At 36.5% G+C, this 26,602-nt stretch overlaps 1 protein-coding gene across 1 annotated transcript in view; it reads right to left on the minus strand.

The window, feature by feature from the left end:
* Nucleotides 1-824: 824 nt before the first annotated feature.
* Nucleotides 825-26,602, minus strand: part of mpped1 (metallophosphoesterase domain containing 1) — a 33,922-nt gene continuing 8,144 nt past the window's right edge. The window contains exons 4-7 of the mRNA XM_026227201.1: nt 21,688-21,913; nt 5,046-5,161; nt 3,737-3,850; nt 825-2,483 (exon numbers count right to left, since the gene is read on the minus strand). Coding sequence (XP_026082986.1) covers nt 2,365-2,483; nt 3,737-3,850; nt 5,046-5,161; nt 21,688-21,913 — 575 coding nt within the window. The 3' untranslated portion in view covers nt 825-2,364. The remainder of the gene's footprint in view (nt 2,484-3,736; nt 3,851-5,045; nt 5,162-21,687; nt 21,914-26,602) is intronic.

Genomic DNA, 26,602 nt, shown 5'->3' on the forward strand with positions numbered 1-26,602 from the left:
TGTTTTCTGACAATCTACTGAACCTACTGGTAACTTGTTTGCCACGTAGCAATAAAAAATATACTAAAAACCTTGATTATTCTGGTTAGTCACATTGTACTGCTATTATTTTGAACAAGACTGTATATCATCGTGGAGGGTTCTTACTTTCGACAACATCTGATTCTTGCATAAAAGAAAGGTTCTTTTATGCAAGTGTCAGATTGTGTCAAAAGTAAGTTATTCTTTACAAGCTCTAATTTAATAAGGCTCTTTAGCAAATCTTAAGTTATATGTTTTCCATAATCTAGAGAACAAATATGTGATGTCTAAATAAATAACAGATTTTCTTTTAAATGTTTTAAATTTATATAAATATAAAATATTACTGATTTTCAATATCAGCCATTTATAAGTTATTGGCCATGACAAGAAAAGGATTATCAGTTTACTAATAATTAGCAAAAAATATCAGTAAATAAAAATTCAAAAATGTAATATCGGTGTATTCCTATTATTCTCAGAATATATAAAATAATGTGGATTTTTACTGGTATAAATAATACTGCTGATGTAAAATAACCCCATTTCCTAATGTTTATAAATCATGTAACTTCTTGTAGGCAGATATTCTGATGATGTCATTACCTGTCTATATCAGTTTATTTCACATTGAAGACAATGAAGTTGTTCAATGCAATTTTGGAGCATTAATATTAGTGTGTAGTTTTCCAGAAAAAAAAGCAGCAGTTTTGTAAGAGATTTCATCTCTGCTAGAACTTTTTCAACACAATAACTCTTTAGATGGCATAAAATTAAGTGACGAAAAACAAAAGGATCTCCCAAATTGTATTTTTATCATTGAAATTTCACAACACAATGAATTAACAATGCACAGAATCTGTTTGGAAATTCAGAACAGCATGCTAGGAAAAAAAATTACTGAAACACAGCAGTAAACCTTACGACAACGTCTTCAAAGAAAAGGCCTCATACGGGCAAGAATGAATGAAGAAAGAAAAAAAGAGGAAAGCCACCTCTGACCGAATGCAAACAAGTGTACAAACAGCAAGAAAAACCCTTGAAAAAAATAAAGAAAGCAAGATGAGACAGAAATCCATCTGCCAGACATCAGCTCATCCTTCCTAGTTGGCATTTCCAATATTTTTCTTTTTATCTCTTCGATCTCTCAGTGCTCTGATTCGTTCTTTTCCTCAGGCTATAAAAGAGGAGCAATTGATCGTATTCGTACACACAGGAGCCCACAGACGCACGCACACACACGCAGAGTAATAATTCGTTCGATTTGTTCATTTTTATTCATCCATTTATATGGAGGAGATGAAAACCCTCTGCACATCTAACTGAAGCGTCATATTAGGCCTAATGCCAGACACAGTTAATGCTGAAGAGCTGTAAAACACATGGGAATAAATTATCGCCAGGAGGAATGTTAATAAATTATAGTGGGGAGCAAGTGGATCAAAGTGCAACATATTCTTGTTATGAAAAGCACACTTTGCGTGCATGGCAAGTCTTTGATATTCAGAGGAGGGACATTAACAGCGGCGCTTTAGAAGAACTTTTAAATATTTGAACTTAAACAAACACTTCAAACTACTGTAAAAGTCCACTCTGCTTTAGTAAAGGACCTTTGCTTGAAAACACACTCACAGTTTTACACATTTACAGTAAATCAAACAATAAAGAAGGCATGAAAATGTGGAGAACACTGGAAAATATTTTTGTTTCTTTTTCACCATCAATATTTTAAATTTTACATTCCTGTTTAGGGCCATTTCATCCCCCAGTGAAACCCAACATGGCCCCAAGTTCAAAAGAGGAACATATAGCAACACAGCAGATAGGAAAAAGTAGGATGAGAGACTGAGACCCAGAGAAAGAGAGAGAGAGAAGGATAGAAATGGTAAAGACCCTGAACAATCTTGTTCGCACCATAGCGCAGTGTTTCCTCTGGGCACATCCTGTATCTTTCAAGAGTGGATCCAGAGTCAGCTGTCCATTGAGGCTACAAGGTTACAAATTTCCTTAAATAAGTGCCAGCCAATGAGAAGAAAGCTTGGCTTTCCATCATCTCGAGCACTGATTGGCTTCCATGACTTTAAGTACACACGATTGTCACGCTGATTCAAGTGCAACACAAGAGTCAAATTCAGAAAGCAGTTCAAACGTCCGTGTCAGAGAGGCTGAACGCCACCGTTTTGTGTCTGAGAGTGTCACAGGTCACAAAAATGGATGGAAATATCCTTGGGAGTATTCAAATTAGCAACTCTCGTCCACTTTATATACACTACGCAGCATCCGTACACGTTCAAAAAGAGACCCTGATTGAAAGAAGGGGGCAGTGGGCGGGTCCCAGTTCAATCATGAGCTCCTGGGATTGGGCAAGTCGAAAACGATGGGCGGGTTCATAGGCTGGAAGTTCACCGTGCATGCCGAGGCATTAACGAACGTGGTGGTTCCATCGGTCATCATACCGTAACCTAGCTCACACAAACACAAGGTTATTACGAGTTGTTAAGTTGGAAAATGTCATACATGTGATGTTTTCATGAAAATATGTTGACATGCTTTTTAAAAGGTGAACACGATATAAATATTAAAGGAATACTTCACCCCAACATAAACATTTCTCAGGCCATCAAAATAGATGAGTTTGCTGGATTTGGAGAACTTCAGCATTACATCACTTGCTGGTTAATAAATCTTCTTCAGTGAATGGGTGCCATCAGAATGACGTTTCAAACAGCTGATAAAAACATTACAATAATCCACAAGTAATCCACACAACTCCAGTCCATCAATTAATCTGTGAATGCCTTGTGAAGAGAAAAGCTGTGTTTTTTTAACTTTCAACTATGACTTCTGGCCAAAATAACATAATCCAGAGTTGAAAATCCATAATAATGCTTCCTCTAGTGAAAAAGTCCATCCCTTGTTGTCCTCTGACATCAAAATCCACAGACATATTTGTCTAGAACTCTTGCATTTTATTTGCACGTTATTGTAAACAGTGTTTTAATTGATGGTCTGGATTTGTATGGATTAATTGTAGATTCCGATGGCACCCATTCAATGCAGAGGATCCTTTGGTGAGCAAGTGATGTAATGTTACATTTCTCTAAATCTCTTCTGATGAAGAAACAAACTCACATTTTGGATGGCTTGAGGGAGAGTAAACTTCCAGCAAATTTTCATTTTAAACTATTCCTTTAATAAGGTAAAAAATGATGTTTAAATTGTTAAATGCTAAATGGTAAGTACAAATAATCATGCAGTGTTAATGAGGGATAAATACTTTTAAGATTTTTAAAGATTTTATTAGATCTGCTACGAAATTGCAAACAGCAAGCAAACGGCTGCAGTTTTTGCTATGTGTGGACTGTGAAGATGCTTTTGTACATTTCTGTGCCATAACATAAACATGGCACAGAGTCAAACACAGACATGCAAAGCACAAAACACAAGCTTGCATGTGTAAAATGCAATCAAATCACCGACTAAGATGAGAATCCTTTATTAAAAGCATTTTGAGTGTGTGTGCTAAATAAACTGTGAATATGAATGTGATCTAGTTTTTGCTATAGAGCTGTCAGAAGGCAAAGCAGCATGGGACAGACTCTGCCCCGCTAACCCCAAAACAGCATGAACAAATATGTTTGAGATCACAGGGCTGTGTGCATTTCATGCATGTGATTTATAGACAATTGTGAAAGTTATCATTTCATGTAATTACCTTCATGAATGTGTCCAAATACATGTAGTTTGGGCTGAACTCTCCTCTGGACAGTGTTCAGTAGCTCCATACAGCCAACACGTTGCATCTTCCTGGGCACCCAGTCCAAAAAACCTACAAAAAAATTTTTTTTATAATGACTAATATTTACATCACAAGGCAAAGGAAAAGATGTAGAATATGCAGAAATATATGATGTTAGAATGGACAGTTTGGTTTATTTATGCTTTTAGAGTTACAAGCTGAAAAAAATACCAGACGTATCAAGTTAGGGGAAGAGATTTATAACCAGTTTAAAGACCGTAGTTCTGATTCCACTTAGTGTTTCATATTCTGAATGATGTTTTAGTCATTTTAATGAAGAAATAATGGATTTTTTTACAAAGTCACCATAACGAAACATCCTGACATCTTGCATTTCCGAGGTGCTATTTTGAGAACCCAAAGAGGGTGAAATCTTGACTCACTGAATTTTAATTAGAGTATCTGACTGGACGCTCTAGGAAGGTTACCAAGCAACTTATTCATGATCTAATTAATATTCATGAGCTAAGCCTAAACCATAGTAGGATTAGTAATTCACATTCTGGATTTTATTTTCGTCTCACAATAAATTGTGTTTAAACTTCTAGAAGTTGGGGTCCAGATTTCAAATCAGTTCTTGATTTCCAAACCTACATTACGTATAGAGCAAGTAAACTTATTCCTCAGGCCTCAGTTAAGTGCTGTTTACACAGGACATGTTCTTCCATTCATCTGCTCTGTATTTTAATTGTTTTTTTTTATATGCAAATGAAAATAGACTTGTTTAGAGACTTACTCTTATATATGAACAAACTCAATCCAAAATGATCATTACGTTGATTTTACAATTGTAGTCTGATGTCAACACATACATAATGCACAGACTCGCTGTGAATCTTCAGAGACGTCAACTGGGGCTAATTTGCAACACTATGATAAACAGCCACATTTGCACAAACGTATAGTGAGACGTCTTTACCATGAGAATTACATATTGTCACAATCTCAAAGCCCAAAAGCTTAGAGTTTTAAACCACAGCTGTCTTTATGCACAAACTTCCGTTCTCGGTACATATGACTGTGTGTGTGAAGGTTTTACTATGTGCGAAGGGATTTGCTGCACTGCGAACAGCATCTCAGTGTTGCATGCTTTAGCAGCCTGCTGTAGCAACTCCATCTGCCAAAGCCTCAGAGCAAAAGAGTGTGCGTGTGCGAGGATGAAGACAACATAATGGGGAATAACCATTACCGCATGCTTTGTGTGTGTGTGTGATTTAGGTCTCACCCAGAGGAGGGCAGTGTGTGAGAAGAATATCCGTGGAATCTGGGATCTGATTCCATTTGTCCAGCAGTGCTTGTCCTCGTGGTAGATTAAAACCCCAGCCATAGTACCATGGCTGCCTGAAAAAATACATAAAGGAGGAAAAAACACAGTTAAGGCTTACTGATGTGACCGTGAACATTACTGCCGATATCTTACGCTGTGCTTCACTGATCTTTTACCCAGACTGCTCTATCGCTGAGGAAAACAAGATGACATTTCCATTAGAATCTGTATATATGGAGTATCTGTGAGAGATCTTGGGTCTATGATGATAAAACGACAAAATAAAAAAATCCCCAAATCACAAATAGCAATCGCTTTGATCTGACATCGTTCTCTTTTAAAAATGTAACAGAAAAAAAAGTTTAAACAGGAATGAAAAAGTCTCAGGTTTAAGGACAGCTTAAATTATGTCCTCATCTTTTTTTTTCCACCTCCCATCATTTACTGTCATCCTTCTTCCATCACTTTCCAAAAAAGCAGGGGCGTAGAGATAATTTGAAAAGCTTGGCTTATGAATATTAATCAGGTGATGTAACGTTTGCCCAGTAGTCCATACTGAGCATAAAGGCTGGTAAGTGGGCACAGCACATAGGAGGATTACCACTTGTGCATTTGTTCAATCCACGGCACATGGTCTCCATTGGCAGAGATTTCTAATTGAACATCATATAAACAAAACGAGATACAATTTATTTAATAAACATTTATTTTTGTTTTTTATTTTATTAATTTAGTTATCAGAAGATGTTACAAATAGTAATATCAAATCAATTAAAATAAATATTGTAGAGTAAATAAATATTATACATAATTCAAATCAAAGTTAATATAATTATATTATTATATAATAAATATTAATATATTTTTTATTTTGTGAAATTAGTAACACTTTAGATTAGGGAACTCTATTCACTCTTAACTAGTTGCTTTTTAGTATGCAGATTACTAACATATTGACTATACTTATAAAGTACTTATAAAACACATATTAATGAATGACCGTATTTTAGATCCCTTAACCCTACCCAATACCCAAACATAACTACTATAAAATCTACCTTACTTACCATCAATAGGCAGCAAATAGGAGTTCCCTGAGGGAAAACTCTTTCTTAAGAGTGAATATGTATAAAGTGTAACTTTATATTTGATTGCATTTTAATTAAATATATATATATATATATATATATATATATATATATATATAGGGAAGGCGGATTGAAAAAGAGAAATGGAGGGGGAACAGAAAAACAAGAAGAAAGGGAAAAAAAACAGGTAGAGACAGAGAGTATGTAAGGAAACCGAGGGGGTTGATGGTTTTGCCTATGCCCCATCACTTTGATTGCAGATGCACCAAGCTTGAGTGACGGTATAGAAATTAACATGTCACTAACAATCTGTCCCCAGATCCATCTTCCTCTGCTGTAGCGGATTTGCACATTTATGTGTGCGAGTATGTTGAAAGACTCTGAGTGTGTGTGTGTGTGTGTGTGTGCTTGTGTCAGTTTACACATGAAGGTTCCCTTGCCTCTGCGTGGATTTTGTAATTTATAGAGAGCAGTCACTTGAAACGTTTACTTTTATAGCTGGCTGACACATCAGTGTCCCGCACAGCACACACACACACACACACACACACACACACACACACAGAGCCTTTGAGGAGCGATCCAGATCGGCCCTGGGTTCCATCATCTCAAGAAGGTCAAGACGAAAGAAGGGACTCATGGGAAAGCAAATGCTATTTTCATTTGATTTCACCTGATTATTATTCAAATCACTTCTATCATCAGTTTAAACATTTATGATCAAACATCCGAAGGGCCGCAGACATAGTCGGATTGATTCACATCTCTAATCTTCAATCATTTAAAATGGCCTTTGCATATTGGTGGTGCTATTTAAATATTCATATTCATCTTTACAGGGACGTCTCAATTACACTGGATCTAGAAAGAATGCATCATTGGAGTCCCAAACAGATTTTTCTAATTTAGCAGAGAGGTTAATAAACAGAAAGAAAATGAGAGAGATGGCTGTGTGTGAACACAGACAGAAAGCCAGACGCTGTGAAAACGGCATTAAAATGTCTTAAAAATACAAGCTATGGCGATTGCATCAAGCCAGAAGATCAGACAAACATGTGCAATTCCTTCAAATGAGACAACGGGTGACTAGTGTACTTGATGTACTAAACCATCTGTGTATTTATCAGTTCAGATGTTGTTGTTTTTTTTTGTTTGTCAAGGTGAATAGAAAGCAAAGGCAGCTGTTTGCTTTCATGCATTTACTCCCATGATGCCACATCAGCACAAAAGTAGAAAAAACTTTGCAGACAACATTTTTTAATTTTTGAAGCAAATGTTAAGGGTGTTTGCTCACACAAAACTCATCACCACATTGCTAAGGTGTTGTCTATAGTGTATCATGTTACCAATTAAAAAAGAGCATTTTATTCTTTTTGTAATCATCCATTTTACTTCAGCAGAAACCACTAATCAAGAATGGTTTGGGTTGAAGCAGTGAGTGCATGCAAAACCTCTCTTGGCCAAATGATATTGATGCAGTTTTGCCATAAATAGTTAAACGTGTTGCTGGTGGGGAGGGGGTGGGGGGTGGCTGTGTGGCAGCTGTGCTTCAATATTTCATCAAATTGGTTAACTTCAAGGATTTTAAAGGAAAAGAAGATGGGAGTTAAAAGAAAATCTAGATTTTTTTTTTAAAAGAATGCATTAATGATTCGCAGCAATGTGAAATCTAAATCAATTCATGCTGCTGGTAAGGTGGTGCACTTTGAGTGGAGAGATCAACTGTGTATGAAAATTGGGGAGAAATAAGCAGAGAACATGGAGTAGAAATATGAAAAATGTCACTGAAGGATCAGTAAAGTTTGTGCTAAGAGACCTGCTTACATCAAGTGCATACACTCAGCGGTTTTAAAGATGCATTCTAAAGAAGAAATACTTCTGAACTCAGCATACCTAGAAAAAAATAATATATTGACAATATAACTCCCACAAATTTTCCATGACCTTTTAAGATTGTATTAATTTTCTTAACCTTTTTTAAGCCTGAAAAATACTGTTGAAAGGTTTTCCAGGACTGTGGGAACTGTGTTTCTTAACAGGGAGTAAGTCAGCAAAAGACTTAATGCACCACTGATTTCAATAGAATTTGCTGTTAGCATGGTGCTAAGTTAATACAATTATTAAATAAAATATACAAATTAAATAATAAAATAGTTTATTTTTAACAATACTCTTCAAAGCTCACAGAAATTTGTTTTTAGTTATCAACAGTTCCCTTACTGCATCCACTGTTTTCATTTGAAAATGTCAATACTAGCGCATTTAAGTTTTTAAAAGTTTTAAGTAAGTTTTCCAAAAGTTGCTCATCCACACTAAAAAGTCTGAAAATGTTTAAAACACATTGTTGCTCGTGCGTAAACATCATAAAAGCTGACTGAGATGATACAGAGAGACACATAGACAGACATAATATTCCATCACATCAACACATGTACAAGCAAAAATATATATGGGTACAATATGCTTCACATGACTTAACATATCGTTTTCAAATACCTCCATTTTTCATAGTCTATACTGAAAAATGAATTTACCCACTTGGGAAAGCGTCTTCAAAAAGCTCTGTAATCACTGGACAAAAACGCCATCTCAGTGTGAATGAAAGTCCAAAACATAGGAAAAATGTTTTTTTAATTATGATAAATGTGGACATAGATTTAGGAGCAATGCATTCTGGGACTGTGGTATATCTTACTAGATAGCTTTATTAAAGGTATAGTTCACCCAAAAATTACAATTGTGTCATCATTTACTCACCCTCAAGTTGTTTTTCTTCTGTTGAATAAAAAAATAAGATATTCTGATGAATGTTGGTAAGCAAAAAGGATCCACTGACTTCCACAGTATAGAAACAAACACTGTGGAAGTCAATGGGGAATAGTTTGGTTATCAACATTCTTCAAAACATCTTCTATGTTCCGCAGAAGAAATTCATAGAAATTCAAGTTTGGAACAACTTGAGAACTAGTATATGATGAGAGAATTTTCATTTTTGGGTGAACTGTCCCCTGAAGTTGTCCACTTTGTGAAACAGTTTTCACAATGATCTCAAAATGCTGACTTCATATTTTGGAACATTGCAATGCATACACATATACACAAACACAAGCCAACTGCAAATAAAGAGAGCTTTTGTTCAACATCCTCACCTGTGGCTGCTGTAATTACAGATGTTGGTGGTCTCCTGACCCTAATTACAGAGGAGGTGTACACATTGTTCTGTGTGTGTGTGTGTGTGTGTGTGTGTGGGTGTATTTAAGATATTTAAGTGTATGCACATGGCACAGTAGCAGGTATGCATCTGAATAATTAGTAATGTGATGTTTCTGACACTGACCCAGATGTGTGTATGGAGAAGAGGAGGTTGGGAATCTTCAGGGATAAGCCGTTACATCTCTGAAGAGTTGAGAGGCAATATCAGACAGCCTCTTTACCGTGCACACACACACATAACCTCATTAAGAGAGCCTGTTTCAATTAATAGCTTGCAGGTCACAACAGTCCACTGAGATTTACCGGCACATAAGAAGTGCTGTCAACATCACACAAGTGCTCGCTTTCACACTTGTACTATGAATGAACTATAATAAAACTTTTCCTGGCATGAAAACATGCTATTTCTGAATGAAATGACTTGTTAAAGAAGAAAAATAAAAACACATTAATTGGTAATATTTAAAAAACTCATAGAAAAAAACAATGAAATGTAGATTTAAAATACTAAAATAAAATACTAAAAGTATTACCAATTAATGTTTCTATTTAATGTGTTTATTTAATTTTATTATTTTATTTTAATCACAGAGAATCAAAAAAGAAGTATAAATTAAATTTAGGTCAGTTATTGAATTCAATTAAAATAAATATCTCAAATGATTGTATCATGGATAATTGAAAATACATGAGTCAATAAAATTATATAATATACATGCATGTATGAAAGGTGAATTTTACATTTCATGCCTACTTTAAAGATTTAACTTTAACAAAAGGGTTCAAGCACGTCACGCTTTCAACAGGTATATTAAACATATTAAAAATATTAAACTGTGAGCCAGTGCTGTATATTTGGTGCTGTGTGCTGTGTTTTATAGTTGTATATTCGGGCAGTGTTGCATATTCAGCACAGTGTAGCTTTATTTTTGAGGACGTGTTGTATATTTAGCACAGTGTGCTGTGCTGTATTATGCTGAACTACAGGGCCAGCTGGACTTTGATGTTTAATCTAAGAGAAGCAAGCGGTCCATTCACATGGGGCTCCAGTCCGAGCAGCACAGCAGGAGAGACACACTCCACAAAACCAGAGAAAGAAACAGAGAAACCCTGGAAGGCAGAGTATATCAGTCTCTGACAATAAAGGGATTAGACCAGGCTTGAGCCGATAGGAGTGTGTGGGTCTGTTTATGTTTCTGTCAGACATAGCTGCACATGCTCTGCACAACTTCACTGTTTGCCTGAGTCCCCCACTCTGTCTGTGTCTGGCTCTGGGTTAAAACGTGGTAAATATGGGACATTTGGTCCCCAGCGTGTCTTATGCAACACTCAGCATGCAAAAGTGAAACTAAGACTACTGGCCACGGCACACACACACACGTTCATAAACACACATGCATCTACAGACACACACACAGTGGAGATTCAGTAATTAATAATGCAGGATTTGCAATATATATTTATCATAGAGCCCCCCCCCCTCCAAAAATAAGTAAAAAAAAAATTATATATATATATATATATATATATATATATATATATATATATATATATATATATATATATATATATATTTATCCATCCATAAGAAAACCAATCGAGGTTGGCTGATGAATAAAATAAAATAATGCATGAATTCTTTACAATAATAAGACAGGTCACTCGCATTGGAAAATAAAGTTAACTATAAATGCCTACATTAAATATTTCAATTTATATAAAAATAATAAATAATAATGTATATAAAAGTAATAAATAATAATGTATATTAAATAAATATATCTTATGACAGAATTATAGTAATATTACTGACAGTAGAGAAAGCGCAGCAGATATGAAAAACTTGAATGAGCACCACAGCTCCATGTGTCGGAGCATGTGTGTTAACCACCAGGCAACAGTTTCTGCCGACAATTAAGCATTAATGATAGTCTTAAGTATAAATTGAGGGGTGGATAATGAATTTGGACCCTGGGTGAATGTTTCTGCTCCACCGCATCTGATCCGGACACTCTGAAAACCAGCAGTAACAAACCCATCGGTGCACAGAGACATCTGCCCACACAGCCTGACACGTCTCTCAAACTTATACACACGCACACACACGTACTGGCCTGGGCACACAGCAGACTTCAGAACAGCTGTGTGGACTCACACTCATCAACAGGAACATTCACAGCACTGATTAACATAACGAGCCAAGAGCAGGGACACACAGAATTGTTTGATAGCAGAATCAGGGCTTTAAAGGAACTGATCGCGCAAAAAATGCAATTTTGCCATCGTTTAATCGCCGTCATGTCGTTCCAAACCCGTACGACTCTCTTATTGCATGCTGAATATAAAAAGAGAATCTCATTAGCACATTAGCATATTCAGATTTGGCGCAGCGCAATTGGCTATTACACACAAAACGAGATCCCATGGAGTATGACATTATTCACGTCAAAAATGACACTACATGCCAAATTTGAATAAGTGCAAATTCTCTGTCTCCCATGGAAGAAAGAAAGTCATACAGGTTTTGAAATACATGGATAAGTAAATAATGACAGAATGCATGGACTGACTTTAAAGGAAAAGCCCTTTAAAGCTTTCAAAATACAGTTCTTAAACATCCGTGGTTGCATGAATAAAGAGCTCTGCGTCTGCAAGGCTACATTCGGTATTCCTTTTGAAAAATCAAGCTTAATAAATGCTTACCGCAAGGAAAAAAAAGCCTCAATGGACAACATCTGCAGAGAAGCTTTTGTCTTTCTACTGTGTGTAGGTGTATGTGTGTCCGCAGAAGAGACAAAGATGCTCAACAATCGTGAGCAATACTAAATTAAACTTCTCGTTTATACCATGAAAGACAAGCAAGAGGTCTCAAACTTCCTGAAAGAATCCCCATGGCCCTTCACAAAGATGAAGAAGAGCAGAACAGATGAGACACAAAAACGAGGAGTAGAAGAGATGACAAAAGTTAATCGAGTGGAAGAAAAACCAAGAAAAATAACAAATTCGTTTTTCTCTTAAACACAAAAACAAAGGCTCACAGTCTTGGTTTTGTCTGCTTTACATAAATTGTTTTTTTCTTTCATGACATACTGTATGCCTGTAACAGTACCTGCACAAACACTAAAATCTAAAAACTAAAATTCTGATTGGTCTGTTTCAGTATTCTATCAAAAATTGTTCTAAAGTGCCGTTAAACTGACCTCATTCTTCTCAAAAACCTATGCTGGTCTCACGCATCACTCTTTATTATCACTCAATATTTCACAGATGCATAGATATTGGGTATATGTTGAACGTCACCTGACCAAACCCGGAAAACAAGTCTCATGGCATCCGCTTGTAGGAGAAAGCGTTAACAGAGAGTATTAACTAATGATGATATCTATGGATTTTTAAAGAATCATTTAAACTAGTTGGTTGTTTTATTGTTACGTTTTATTCAGTTTTAATATCTAAATGTTAGTGACAAGAATAAAAACCATCATTAAACAGAATAACCTTTTTAAAAGCATTGCAAACATCTTTGCTGAAGTTTTTGACAAAACTAAAGACATGCTGTATAGTATCCTAGAGCAAAAAAAGAAAAAATCGGAATATTTGCGCAATATGTCTTTAAACTACAAAGCACACGGTGTCTGGAGATACTTCACTGAACGATTACTTCTGTTTCTTCCATCGGGTCCCTTAGCTTTGTCTCTCGTTCTTCTTCCGGGAGGATTTTAGGAGCGCTGAGAGATATGTGCGACTCAAACAGACACCGTGCATGCAGCGCTAATGAGCTCCCTCTGGAAGCCCTCAAACGCTCCGTCATACGTTATAATTGCATTGGCAATACGTTCTGTTGTGTGTTAGCAGTTTGTACATGGTGTCTGGGCAGACAGAGAGGAAAGAGCAGGCTAGAAATGGAGAGAGTTTAAAAGAGAATGACTGAGTTAACAGGGCAATATCAAGGCTGTGTGTGTGTGTGTGTGTGTGTGTGTGTGTTTAAAAGAGAGAGAGAGAGAGAAAGAGAGAGAGAGAGAGAGAGAGAGAGAGAGATGAGCTGTCGCCAGACCCCTCTAGTCTGAACTGTGAGGAGCAGGTGCAGGACAGCAGCACCAGTGTGTGTGTGTGTGTGTATGTAAATGAGTGTGAACGTGTGTCAATGGCGATGAGTGTGTGTGTTAGAGATGAGACTTTCATTTGGAGCAGCTTGGAGTGATGCAAAGCTATCGCCTTCTGGGTAATGAACACACACACACACACACACACACACACACATGGAAGGTGAACTGGTCAGGTCATAGAAACTTACTCCTGCTGTGTTAATGCGCTTTGTGTTGGCTTGCCAGCATGGCCTTTCAGCTCAGCTGAGAGACTCAGTCTACACACTGATGCAATTTCAACTCGATTTTCTGTCTCAGCTTGCCCATATGAAACTTTCGCCAGCATATTAGCTTGTTTCAATAAAATTGCAATGCATTTAAAAAAAATGTTGTTTATAAAAAAAGTTAAAACAACTGCAGTGCAATGCAATGCAATACAATGCAAACACACACAGACAACCTGCTCTACATATTTAGGATGTGGATAAAATGTTTATATATACACATCAATATATTATGGATATACCAACATATAGATTTATAAAATATATTAACATATTGTATTGTAGGCCTTTCTATAGTATAGTATTGTATAGGCAAGGCAAGGCAAGACAAGGCAAGTTTATTTATATAGCACATTTCGTACACAATGGTAATTCAAAGTGCTTTACATAAAAGAAAGTAAAATAATCATGAAGAAAAATAATAACAAAAATAAAACAAGCAATTTTAAAACTTTTAAAATGATTAAAACATTTAAAAACAGTTAGAAAATGATTTTACATAAAAAAAAATAATAATAATAAAACATTGAAAATATAGTGCAATCAGTTCGGACATTGCACAGTGCTCATTCAATAAATGCACAGCTAAAAAGATGCGTTTTGAGTCTAGATATGTATATTAGATAATCTCGGTTTACTGAAGAAAAATGCCAGCATAAAATGTAAAAAATAATTTTCATTTATTCATTCATACAATTTACTTGCTAAATAAACACAAATGAATACCAAATAGTTTTTTTTTTAGAAAAACAAAATGCCCTCCAAAGAAGGAAGAAATAAAAAGAAAGAAAGAATGAAAGAAAGTTTATCAATTTCTGACACTGGACAATACCATTTCTTTTATCAGAAAGGATTTTCTTTCTAATACAACAGCAATGCATTTCGTTTTTAAATGAGGATCATAAAAAAATAAATGTTTTTAGACCCCCTTTTACCCCAGATAATCACATTTGTGTGAATGTGCATCTGTGTAAGGGAATAAAATGTCTCCATCTCTAATTGGTGGCAAAAATACTAGCCACACAAGTTTTGCCACATGGTACCGCATTTCATTCCTCCACAGCTGTGTGGAGAAAAGAAATATCCAGTTCCGAATCGAGAGCAAGAGAGGTGTAATGAGCAGGAGAGGGAGTTAACATGTAGAAAGTGAGGAAGCACAGAAGTGCTTGTCTGGGATTGTGACGGTGCTGCGAAAATTCAGCGGCTAATTCCGCCTGTGTAACTGCTGGACATTTTTTTCCTGCCTCTTCCCTCTCTTTCCCACAGAGTGATAGTTGCCGTAGCAACCGTGGCAAATCTTCCTTTTCTCAAACAGATGTCCCATTTAGTTGGAAATTAGAATGTGTAAAAACCCAGGAGACTCAAATTATTTCCAAGTTCTCCGGGAGGAGGGAGACGGAGAAGAAAAGAGGAGCACGGAAAAGAAAGGAGTGGCGAGGGAAGGAGAGAAAAAGATTAAAAGGGAGGGAGAGGGTTACATATCCTCCTCCTCAGGAAGTGTGAAAGTGTGTTGATTAGCCATCGCTGTGGGGCAGCTAATTCTGACGCCCGACCACACGCCACAGCCAGCACTGAAGAGGCAGCAGCCGCCAAGACAAGAGAGAGGGAGGACAAGATGAATGCAGGATGGGTACGAACCATTGTATGGTCCGTCTTTTGCTTAATACAGTGTATAATTTATTCTCTGGATCATCTTTTTTTTTCAATTTATGTCCCAGTCAGATGCAGAACGCGACTGATAAAGCGGGTGACGTTATGCAGAAGTACAGAGATAAGCTGAATTATCTCGTCTGTTTTGCAGGTAAACAGATTCAGTGTTTATGAGAATGTAGAAATTCCCCAGAGCTGCACACACTCACATATGTGTGAAGACACAAGCACGGTGTTAGAGAGGAATTTCACTTTGGAGACCTATTTACAGGTAACATTCAGTCAAGACACGAAGCCCCACAGTCAGTTGCTTTTAATAAAAAAAGTGTATTTTTCTATCGTGTTCACAGCAGAATGACTGACACATGGGAATCGGACTGAAAAAAGTGGAGTGCTGGAGTATTTGGTCCACATCTTAAAGGCCCTTGATTTATGTCAACATTCCTTGATGGAATTAAGCATTAGGCTACAAAATAACCCTTGGAATAATGCTCAAACTTTTTTTTGCTTTTTATTAAAAAAAAAAAAGTTTGTTGGTTATGTTTTAAATCAGGGCTAATGATTATGCATAATTTGCTGTAATTAGGGTCAGATATTAAAAAAATTAATTTTTATCAGTGATCCATATACGTATCAAGATTTGGCTATAACAATATATAAAGAATTAATATATTATAATATTAAATTCTAGGCCAATCTTGTTACAGGTTTTAACACTACAGTGAATATTTCAATTTTTAGTTAAAATTAATTATTTAATAAATGAAGACTAATGGACAAGAAACGGTTTTAAAAAATGTCCTCATAAAGGTACAACAAACTGAGTGTTCTGTGTAACAATAATATGGTCCATTTTTTTTTTAAGTAAGACAAATAATTACATATATAAAGGTAATAAATGGAGGTTTAAAAAACTTTAGAAGGTAAAAAACGTAATTTCTGACACTGAACATTACTATTATATTGGTGGTGATGTTGCAAAAAATTTAAATAAAATAAGATAATAAATAAATAGAATAAATAAATACAACCAGGATTATAGTTGCTTTTCTAAAGAATTAATCCTAATTAATCAATTAAATTACATGACTGGACAACAAACTGGGATTACAAAAATAGTAAGGTAATATATGGAAGTAAAAAAAAAAATGCATTTCTGACACTGACAAGTACAATGACATTTGTGTCATGAAAATAAAGCAGCCCTATTTTTCGGTTTGAAGCTGAAATAAATTTGACATTTTTCCCTATTATAAAGCTCATATAATATATACTATAAATGACTATAATGTTCATGTCTGAAGTCCGAGACATGAATCATGTGAAAAAGCATTAAAAATAACCTAAGATCTTCTCAACCAGCTGGAAAGAGACAAGGTCGAATAACTTCTCAGTGTTTAGAGCGTGAGTGGTCTACATGACAGGACTAGGCCGCTCTCCCTCAGGCATCTCAGATGTTAATTGAGGAGGTCCTCCTGTGGCCAGCCCTACATAGCCGAAGCAGTGAGCTCTTTTCCCTGTGGGGAGACACGACTGATACTGTACTAATCTCTCCTCTCTTCTCAAATCACTCTCCACATCAGCCGTCACTTTAATTAATTCACACAGATGCGCTGACAAGGTCAAGCAGTTAAACGCGCTGTTTTATATATATCCACCACCACACTGGCCTCTTCCCCTCTCCATCATTAGGCTCAGTTCCTCAGGTCCAAATGAATGGCCGTTCATTAGCATCTCGTGCCGTGTCCCCTTCATCAGTGAAGAGGAGTCATCAAACACAAGAGAGGCATGCACAACAAAACAGAAGAGAAGAGAAAAACGCACACCCTCTCTGTCTTTCACTTTACTTTCTTTCTTTTTTTTTTTTTTTTTTTGATGAGCTTCTTTAATTGGGCCACTACAGAGGAGAAGCAAATCCTCAATAATTAAAAAATCTAATTACGGAGTCTTTTGCATCTCTGGCATTAATTATTCCTCGTGGAGTCACTGGATAGCGAACATTTTTCCTATTTTCATTTCACTTTTACTGGGGAAAAAAGTATTTTTGCTTCTTTATGTTTTATCCCCTCCTCTTTCCGTACTCTTCTCCTCCTATAACGGAGATCACTGATCTTAAATAACATCATTAAAAATGCTTAAACATAATAAATCTCACATTCATACAAACATATGGGATGAAAAGTATGACTAAAATAACTTCATATGAAGTCATCAAGAAATCTCGCTAGGAATACAGTTCATATACTACAAAATGTATGTATTAAACTATTTTTTCTATAATCTATTTGAATTAAATACTAAAAACTATTTTAAACCCTTACTTTGTAATCCATAAATGTTAAATTCTACAGCAAAATATCTAATGATTGAAACATGTCTACAATAACAGCACTGGGCACATGCCGTGATGCAAACCTACACACATATATGTTTGCAACCAGGTGTTCAAGAACATTGTCGGTGATCATCTGTCTTTGCTTATGGATGCCCTGCTGTGCTATATAACAACAGAAGAAACCCCCTGCTGCCCCTCAAAGCAAGAATGAGACAGACAGAAAGTGATTGACAAAAATCTTTTACACTTAATCTCCTTTGCTTTTAATGATGTAGTCTACAATTCAGAAAGACTGACAGCAAAGCAAAGACCTAGCAGGTAGCACCAGTTTTTCTCTTTTTTTTCATTTGCAAATCCTGTTTCATCCCTTTTATACATATTTTACATTGTCACTACACTTTCACTGTTAAGGTGGTGAATGAGGAGATACCCCCTGACAATGTAAAGCGCTTTAAGTGCCTAGAAAAGCGCTATATAAATGGAAGGAATAATAATAATAATAATAATAATAATTATTATTATTATTAAGGGAAAAAAAGGAAATTGCACATTAGCATAAATATAAAATCAATACAGATTATATAGAATGTCGTTTCTATATATAAAATATAAATTAGAGCACAGATTCGTGACATGGTTTAGATATCATTTTGAACTCTAGAGGAGACATGAGATTCCTAGGGTCTTTTTTTCTCTGGACAAATGCCTAAATAAAAGAGCAAAAGTCCAAAATATCACTTTTGTCTTTGCACATTGTGCATATAAAAAGGCAAACCATCACAATCTTATTTACAGCCAAAAGTCTTTTAATTTCAATGCAACTTCATTTTATTTTCCCAATTACCTTCTACCTGCTCTTTTACTGCCGGTGCATAAACATTCAGCTAGCAGCTTTCCACTGACGGTAACCCCCTGCAGGGCACACAGGATGTGTTTGTGATCACCGAGCATCATCGTGACTTGTCACCACGTCTGTGAGTAACCATCCATATGAGCGCATACGCAGGAGATGTGGGAAAGTTTAAACTGTGTGTGCGCGCGAGTGTGTTTAGCTCAGAGCGATATGTGCTGTGGGTCCTACACATTGTTTGTGCTTCACGCTCTCTGAAAGGGACAGCCATCCTTAATACTTCATCCACCCACACCGGCTCACACACACACGCACACAAATAGACACAAACACACCACGCATCTCTGCATTTGCAGATCTGCGGATGACAAATGACTTGTAAACTTGCATTAGCGTCAGCAGAACAGAAAAACACGCCACATGTTTCCCCCATGCAGTTCTTTTCATTCCAGCATCACCGCATGACAAATAGTCAGGATTTAGGAAAGAATGCAACGTGCCAAGATCTCATTTAGCCCAGCAGAGAGAGAGAGCGTGTGCGTGAAAGCATGCAGATTACGAGTAAGGATGGGTCCAACAACCGGCTAGTTGATTAGAGAGGTCGACTATTCTCAGACGTTTTATTTATTATTACTTTTTTTCTACTTTAGTAGAGGTGGTTAATTTAGCATTTCATCTGCAGGGTCTTTGGCCAGAGCATCAAGACTTGTGTTGTTTATTAAATACTTATAATTATTTATATTTTAAAACCAACAAGTGGCTTTCCTGGTCACTTTTGTTACCTAGATGAAAACACACACTGTTGTGCATGCCAAATTAAATCAAATAAAAAAATATATTATGACCACAATTTCAGTTTTTCTAAATAAATCAGAGTAGGTACAAAAGAAGGCCTCTGCATTTTGTTTCATTCAGTTGTACCAAAGTTGTTTTTGAACTCAAGCATACATCCAAAATGCCCAAACTGTGTTTGAACTGCTTTAAGTGACTCTACAAGCCCACAGTCAGAAACAGTGTGCAAAAATGTACTTATTCCATTAGAATCCAATCTGCAAATATTGTACAATTAGGGTTACAAAAGCTTGTAACTGAGGCAGTACCCTCAAAAGGTAAACATTTGTATATTATGAACCACTAAAGGATGTATGTCAGTACCAATATTCACCCTTTAATGACAGATAAAGTACAACATGTGTACTGTCCCAGTGACCAGCTTTTATACTCCTAAAGGTTCAAATTGTACACATTTTTTCTGAAATTGCAGATAAACTGAAATGCAAAAACAGAACTTGATCCAGAAGATAAGAGAGAGCTGAAGAGCAGTGAACTGATGCTGCTGTGGTCTCTAATGAGCTTCTGAGTAGTTGGAGGGACAACATACTGTATGCTCCGTTCCAAAACCTACTGCCTTCTAACTTCTGCCTACATAGGCAGTTGACTTCTAAGGTGACATCTGAACTGAAAAAAGTGAATCTGGAATACTTCGCTTTCTCTGTGAAGGACACGTGGTGATGGAAATCTGGCCAAAACAAGGTATCAAAATAAGTTGCCTACAATTTGGAACAGCCTCGACTCTTAACGTATCTTAAAATACATCCTCAATGGACAGCTTTGAGAACAGAACAATAAATGAAGAAGCCGGAAAGTTCAAGATGAAGTAATAAGGAGATGGACGACTCTGAGCGATGCAGTGCTGCACAGATCACAGACAGCCATCGCCCGCAGCAACACTGGACTCGGCCCATAAATCCAGCGACTCAAAATCTACATGGAGACGAGAGATTTGCCACTCTGCCCTAGTGTGGTGGAACGTCTTCAGTGACAGGAGGACAGAAATGAATGTAGCACTTGATGGACTGACACAGAGGGAGATGATGATAAAAGACAGAGAGAAGCTCACAGATGCACTTTCTGTCTGTCTTCGCCTATGGCAGAACAGATCTCAGTGGTTTTATTAGGTCCGTATGGTGTAGATACACACACACACACAAGCACGCTGGCACGAGATGAGGATTTCTGTCAGGACATATCGGAGTGGATTAATACTAGATGGTTTTAATCTAGCTCATGAGTTCATGACTGTTGTAAACACCATCAGCTTGACAAGCCACACTCACATAAATAAACGCTTATTTATCAACTTTGATGTTGTTAGAGCTTACTGAGATATTTGGAGAAGCCGTCTGTCAGTGAATACACCTTAGACACACGCAGTTTCCACCTCTTACACATAGCTAGAAAATAAGAAAATATCATAGACTTCATGAGATCATCTCGGTTGTTCACTACCAAACCAATCCCAAACCCCAAAAAGAAAACCTTTTGTACTAAAAAAAATAATATTTATTTAATGATAAATTGATAGCTAATTTAACAATAAAAACAATAATTGTAATCATTTAAAACACTACACTACCTCAAAAAATGAATACAAACAAATACATGAATAATATAAATATTATTAATTTATTTATTAGACATAATGCTAAAAATATTGATAATTATTATAAATAATAATAATAATAACAACAATAATAATAATAATAAGTGATACTAAATAATAAATTCTTAATATCTATAATAATTATTAAAATTCTTTCTAATTATTATTAAAATATTTTTTGATGAATTTCTGTCACTTTATTGCTTTTAATATAAACATGTTCAAATATAATTACTAAAGACATAATTTAGACTCTTTTTGAATTTGTTTTTCATTTTCATTGCGTTTTACTAGTCTCGTAAGGACATTTTTTGCTTAGAAAATACACCCACACACGCTGTTTTGCAGGCCAAATTCATTTAGAAAACAATTACCTAGCATGCAGTTACAAAACATCTGTGTTTATACATAGAACTCAGGGCCTACAAGTCACACAAACACACATACTTATTCACACACACTGGCACAGAGGTACATCGGAGGACATGGAGGGGTGGCAAAAGAAGTATTAACAAGAGAGATAGACAGAATGAGGGAAGAAGAAGCAAAAAAGGAGGAAGACTTGAGGGGGAAGGGACAACACAACAACATATGGTGACAAACATGGTGACAGGAAGACTTGAGAAAGCGTGCGAGAGAGAGAGAGACTCACCACGGTGAGCCGTAGATGCGGAAGCCCCTGACGGTAACATCAGAGTCCTGCAGGTAGATGCAGTTGGTGAGCAGGGACTGAACGTTCTCGTAGTTCTCTGGCTTGAGTTTGGAGGCCGACGGAAAGTAGTAGAAATCCTGCTTTATCAGGTCCGCCATAAACTCCTGATCGAACGTCAGCTCGTGGTTCCCGGCTATAACAATTTTGATCTCATAAGGCAGAGTGCCTAAGGAAAGAGAAAACAGCAATCATGAAAAAATGCCTTGATTAAAAGAGCATCGTTGGTTTAATTAATTAATGTAATGTTGGCATGTTAAGAAAATGTTAGTCTCCCACACTTTTTACTAGCAAATGTCTATAACTTCCCATGTCATCTGTAGTGATAAGGACTTTTATAAATCATTTTCTAGACAATGAAAAGCTATGAGAATAGCTAGAATAACTAGAAGATTCAATATAGCTATTACCACCACTTATGGACTTCATTACTCCATGTATGGCTCAAAAATGCAAACAGATCAGTTTTGAACCATTTTCCACCAATAAAACAAAGTCTGTAGACTTTTTGCATTTTCTACACTGAATTTAAAGGGAATAAAAAATGTAAAATAAATACCTGTTTAACCAAAAGTGTTAAACAGGGCTTAGTGACTACGCATTTAATGGTAGCTGAAAGCATATTTGAATTAACCAAAATATTTAATAACTGAACAGATAAGGGAAAGGGGGATGTGTAGTGCTGTGAATGACAGGCGTATAAATACTAGAAATCTGCGCTGCTTTCTAGAGGCATAGATGCCGAGTGGGCCTGCCAATAAGGTGGGCTACAGCATTCTCCTTGAGGTATTAAGTTGGTTGAGTTTGTGTTTTTTGGCTTGCAATAAATCAGGACTCTTAAAGAGCTTGTTTTCGACTTTTCTCTGAAACAATGGAAATTAATATGGCACTTCATAATTCTGACCAATAAATGCACAAATATTATTACTCCTCGTTCCATCTCCATCTTCATTTTTTCACAGTTCTATAAAAATTTCCACTGCACCTGGAAGCGAACCTGTCCACGCCTGACAAACACAAAGACAGTCTGTCCCCACAAATCTCCTCTCTCCAAATCGCTCTCCCCGCAGCCCTGCAGATCCGAGGCGAAATTACGCCAAACATCTGGAAATGTTCCCTTTATTTGAAAAGTGTCATAAAAGAGATGAGATGCGTCAGAAAGTGTAAGGTTTGAGGTGTGACGGAGAGTTCAGTCAGCCTGTGTTTTGACAATTACGCAGCCAAGCGCGTCCCTGAAAAGCGGCAATTAAATTGTGGGCGGGAAGGATGTGGGGGGGTGCTGGTTTTCAGGACCTACAAAAAAAAAAAAAAAATGACAGAACGCACACACACAGTCCATCGCACATGCTTATGCTCAAATCGTGTGACTTAACAGCAATTTGCCTGACACTTAACACGAGCACAATACTCTACGGCAACTCTAAAATTCTGCGGCCATAAGCACAATTTTACCATCGCTGGAAGATGATCGTAAAAGTAAGGCATGGGCAAAATTTGAGGGTTTTATGTGTGTATGGCAGATGCTTCACAAGGATCAGCACAGGAGTTTTGGAGATTTAAAGCCTCCTTCCAGAGGCAAAGCTCTGATGTCTTTCATGGTTGCTCAACACTTTTGTAATACACTACCTAATAAAGAACTACCTTCCAGCTCAGTCATTTGCTTTACCTTGATATGATTTGATTTCCAAGCTGATTTAAGAGAGTTCATATCTTCTAATGCATGTCAAATCCATAATTCAACATCAATTTCCCAGACAGCTGTCAATACACTGTCTATATTGCACAGGTCTATAGAACACTCCATTCTGATTGTTCATTTTGTTGCACCAGGCAACAGATTTCCTACATGCTGTCTTAGTTTTATATTTCTTGTATCACTATGCAGTCGTTTTCTGCTAGTATAATAAATATTTAATATATATTAGGCAAATATCTATGTGCAAAGTGGAACAATATACAGTTAGCTGTTATTTTTTTACAAAAGAAAAATCCCTTCAGAGTCACACTAGATCCTCTACTTCAGGGTCCCAGACATTAGATTCAAAATGATCTAGCATGTAAAAATAAACTAAAGATTAAATGTAAAAAAAATTATTAAAAATAAAAAAAATATTTTATAAAATAAAAAGTGGTTAATTAGATGCACAGCCTGTCAACATAAAGATACAAGGATTGGATTTTAAAAGTTGATTGTTTATCTTGCTGTCTTAATCATGCACTACTATATACTTAGTTGCATTGTATTATTTTCATTTAGCATTGCTTTCCCTGCCATCAACAACCCTGTCTTTTGGGATCACGACTGACCAGTTCTCCTTCTGCTCATCTATATTCTCACCACATAAAGTATTTATTAATGTGCATCCTCGCATCCAAAAAAAGATAAGTATTCCGTATTGTGTTTATGTTGTGCACCATCAGTTTCACATACATGTGTAGGCACTGCAAAAGTGTGAAAATCTCCCCGTGCATATGTTCATCTCCATGCACTCATTGCTTTTCTTTTCTCTCCTTTCTCTCTCATATGGATTCCACAAACGGCACGACTCCTTCAAAAGGCAGAATTACAGAGAGAATCACCATTTTACAATAGAGTCATTCTCTTAGAAACACAAAGCAAAAAAAAAAAAAAAGTCTTTGGAAGCAATCAATCACACAAATACAAAACGCCAGCTAGAGGGAGGATGGAAAAGACGAGCCCAAAGCTTTTGTGATGAGAAGGAGCGGGAAAAGAAAAAAGCATGCCGATTTCAGCCCAAAACGCCTAATCCGGACACACGGACGAGTGTGTGCTGCTTGTTGTTATTAGTTTCTATCTTCTTGGGCCCTTTGTCTTTGATTTCAAAAGCACTTTCAAGGTGGCAATAGCTTAAATTTCACTATGAATCTGACAGGCAGCTTCTGTTCTTTTCACTTCAAAAAGAGCGCAATTAAAGAGGATGAATGCAGGCCCGTGCGTGTTCACACAGACACATACGTGCAGCGAAAACAGCATGTTCAACAACTCAGACACACACACACACACACACTTTCCATACAAAACGTCTCACTCTTAAACATGTCTTTTGAGCTGCAACATTGACATATTTCTGTGTGTGTGTGTGTGTGTGTGGTGGACCATTAGAATCAGGGTTTTAGAGGTGCATAAGCCCAGAGGAAGTGTCCGGATTTGAGTGCTATTGTCATTTCTGTTCTGGTGGGTGGTCTTTGGACTTTGATGGAGCAAATCCTCCAACCTCCAAAATTCAGAGCTCATTCAAGAGGATTATGGTGCTGTCTCGCGCTGTGTGTGATGCTGCAGACGTTCCAGAGACATTTGCCACCTACGTGATACGTGTACTTTCTTGTAAGTTGGCTGGCTGAGAAAGTATCATAACTGTGCATTTAACAAATATGCCACAAAAAGAATTGAATCATGGCATATTGTGAAAAATAAAGTGGAAAATCACAGAGCTTGAGAGTACATGAGATTAAAATATTTTGTCATATTTAGGCAAAAGACAAAAAAAACCCATTGCAGTTCAGTTTAAAACTGTCATGCTGTCATGCTGCATTTGCAGTGCATTGAATATAGATAAATAATTAATGTCACTACAATACATCAAAAGGAAAATATGAAAGTACATGCCTCTTTATAAAGTTTCTCTGTTTATCACAGCGTTTATCATTCGATACTCATATTTTTAGTTTTTAACAGATTTTTTTTTTTTACTTCCCTTGCATCCAAAAGTGAAGAAGTGAAGTGATGTTGATTGATTAAATGTTTTGTTTAGTTTGTTTTACTAAAGAACAAACTGTACATTATAACAGAATCAGAAAACTGTGACTGTGGTGGTGCTGATTGTTTGATTTTATATGAATAAAGTTTTCGGACTGCAAGTGGCAAAACTGTATAGATTTCCCCTTTATATTTAGAGAATTTGGAGAAGAAATAGCCTATTAAACAGTCATATGCATGTTTTTTAAATAGGTTTTTATCCCCAGAGGTCATTTTAATCCTCTCTCTGACCCTTTTTAACTATTAACATGCTTTTAAGATGTCTATGGCTATATAAAAACACCTTCACATGTGAAATGGGTAGCAATGCTTTGCTGTGTGAGCTGTTTTTTGGTTTGCACCATCCCATAATTCAATAACAGCTACTTTGCAAAGTATCAACAGATTCATAAGACAATCCGTGAAATGTACCACTTGAAGTATAAAGTTCAAATGTGGGCGGCCGGCCATGTGTTTATCTGTTATCTGAAGTTAAAAAAATTTTTTTCAGCTTAGATTCAATAGATGGACATTTTGGACTGAGTTCTGAAAAACAGAGTTCACATTTCCATAGTGAATCAAACACTTTTATTTTAAAAGATCAAGGAAGATTTGATTTCTCATGATGTGACCCCTTTAAAGCATATTTGTGACCCTTCGGTTCACCCTATTCCCTGTTTTTAGATCTTTTTTTTTTTCAGTTCATAATCCCGGCTCAACAGAAAACAGTGACGCTTTGAAGAAGTGGAGTGAAGAATCTTTCTGCCAACGTGCACAAACACACAAACAGTGTAGGTGTTCTTTGTGTTTCTTCATGTGCCCATGTGAAATGTAAACATACAGTATTATAAGAGGAACACACACACAGCATCCACCCATGCATAAGCATTCAGGCTCCAACACACACTCACACAAAGGTGGCAGGGCACAAGGTGAGAACATACACTGGATCTGTTGTAAGGGAAACAGGTCAATTTAGCTCAATCATTTAAGATTTTAAAGGGAATTTGAACAGAATCACTGTTTCACGGCTGGTCACTTAGACGCCCTGCGATTCACTGAACGAGCCGTTTAACATAAAATCTGCGCTGAATACTAATA

Source organism: Carassius auratus, chromosome 4 (assembly GCF_003368295.1).
Source record: "Carassius auratus strain Wakin chromosome 4, ASM336829v1, whole genome shotgun sequence".
NCBI classification, from domain to species: domain Eukaryota; kingdom Metazoa; phylum Chordata; class Actinopteri; order Cypriniformes; family Cyprinidae; genus Carassius; species Carassius auratus.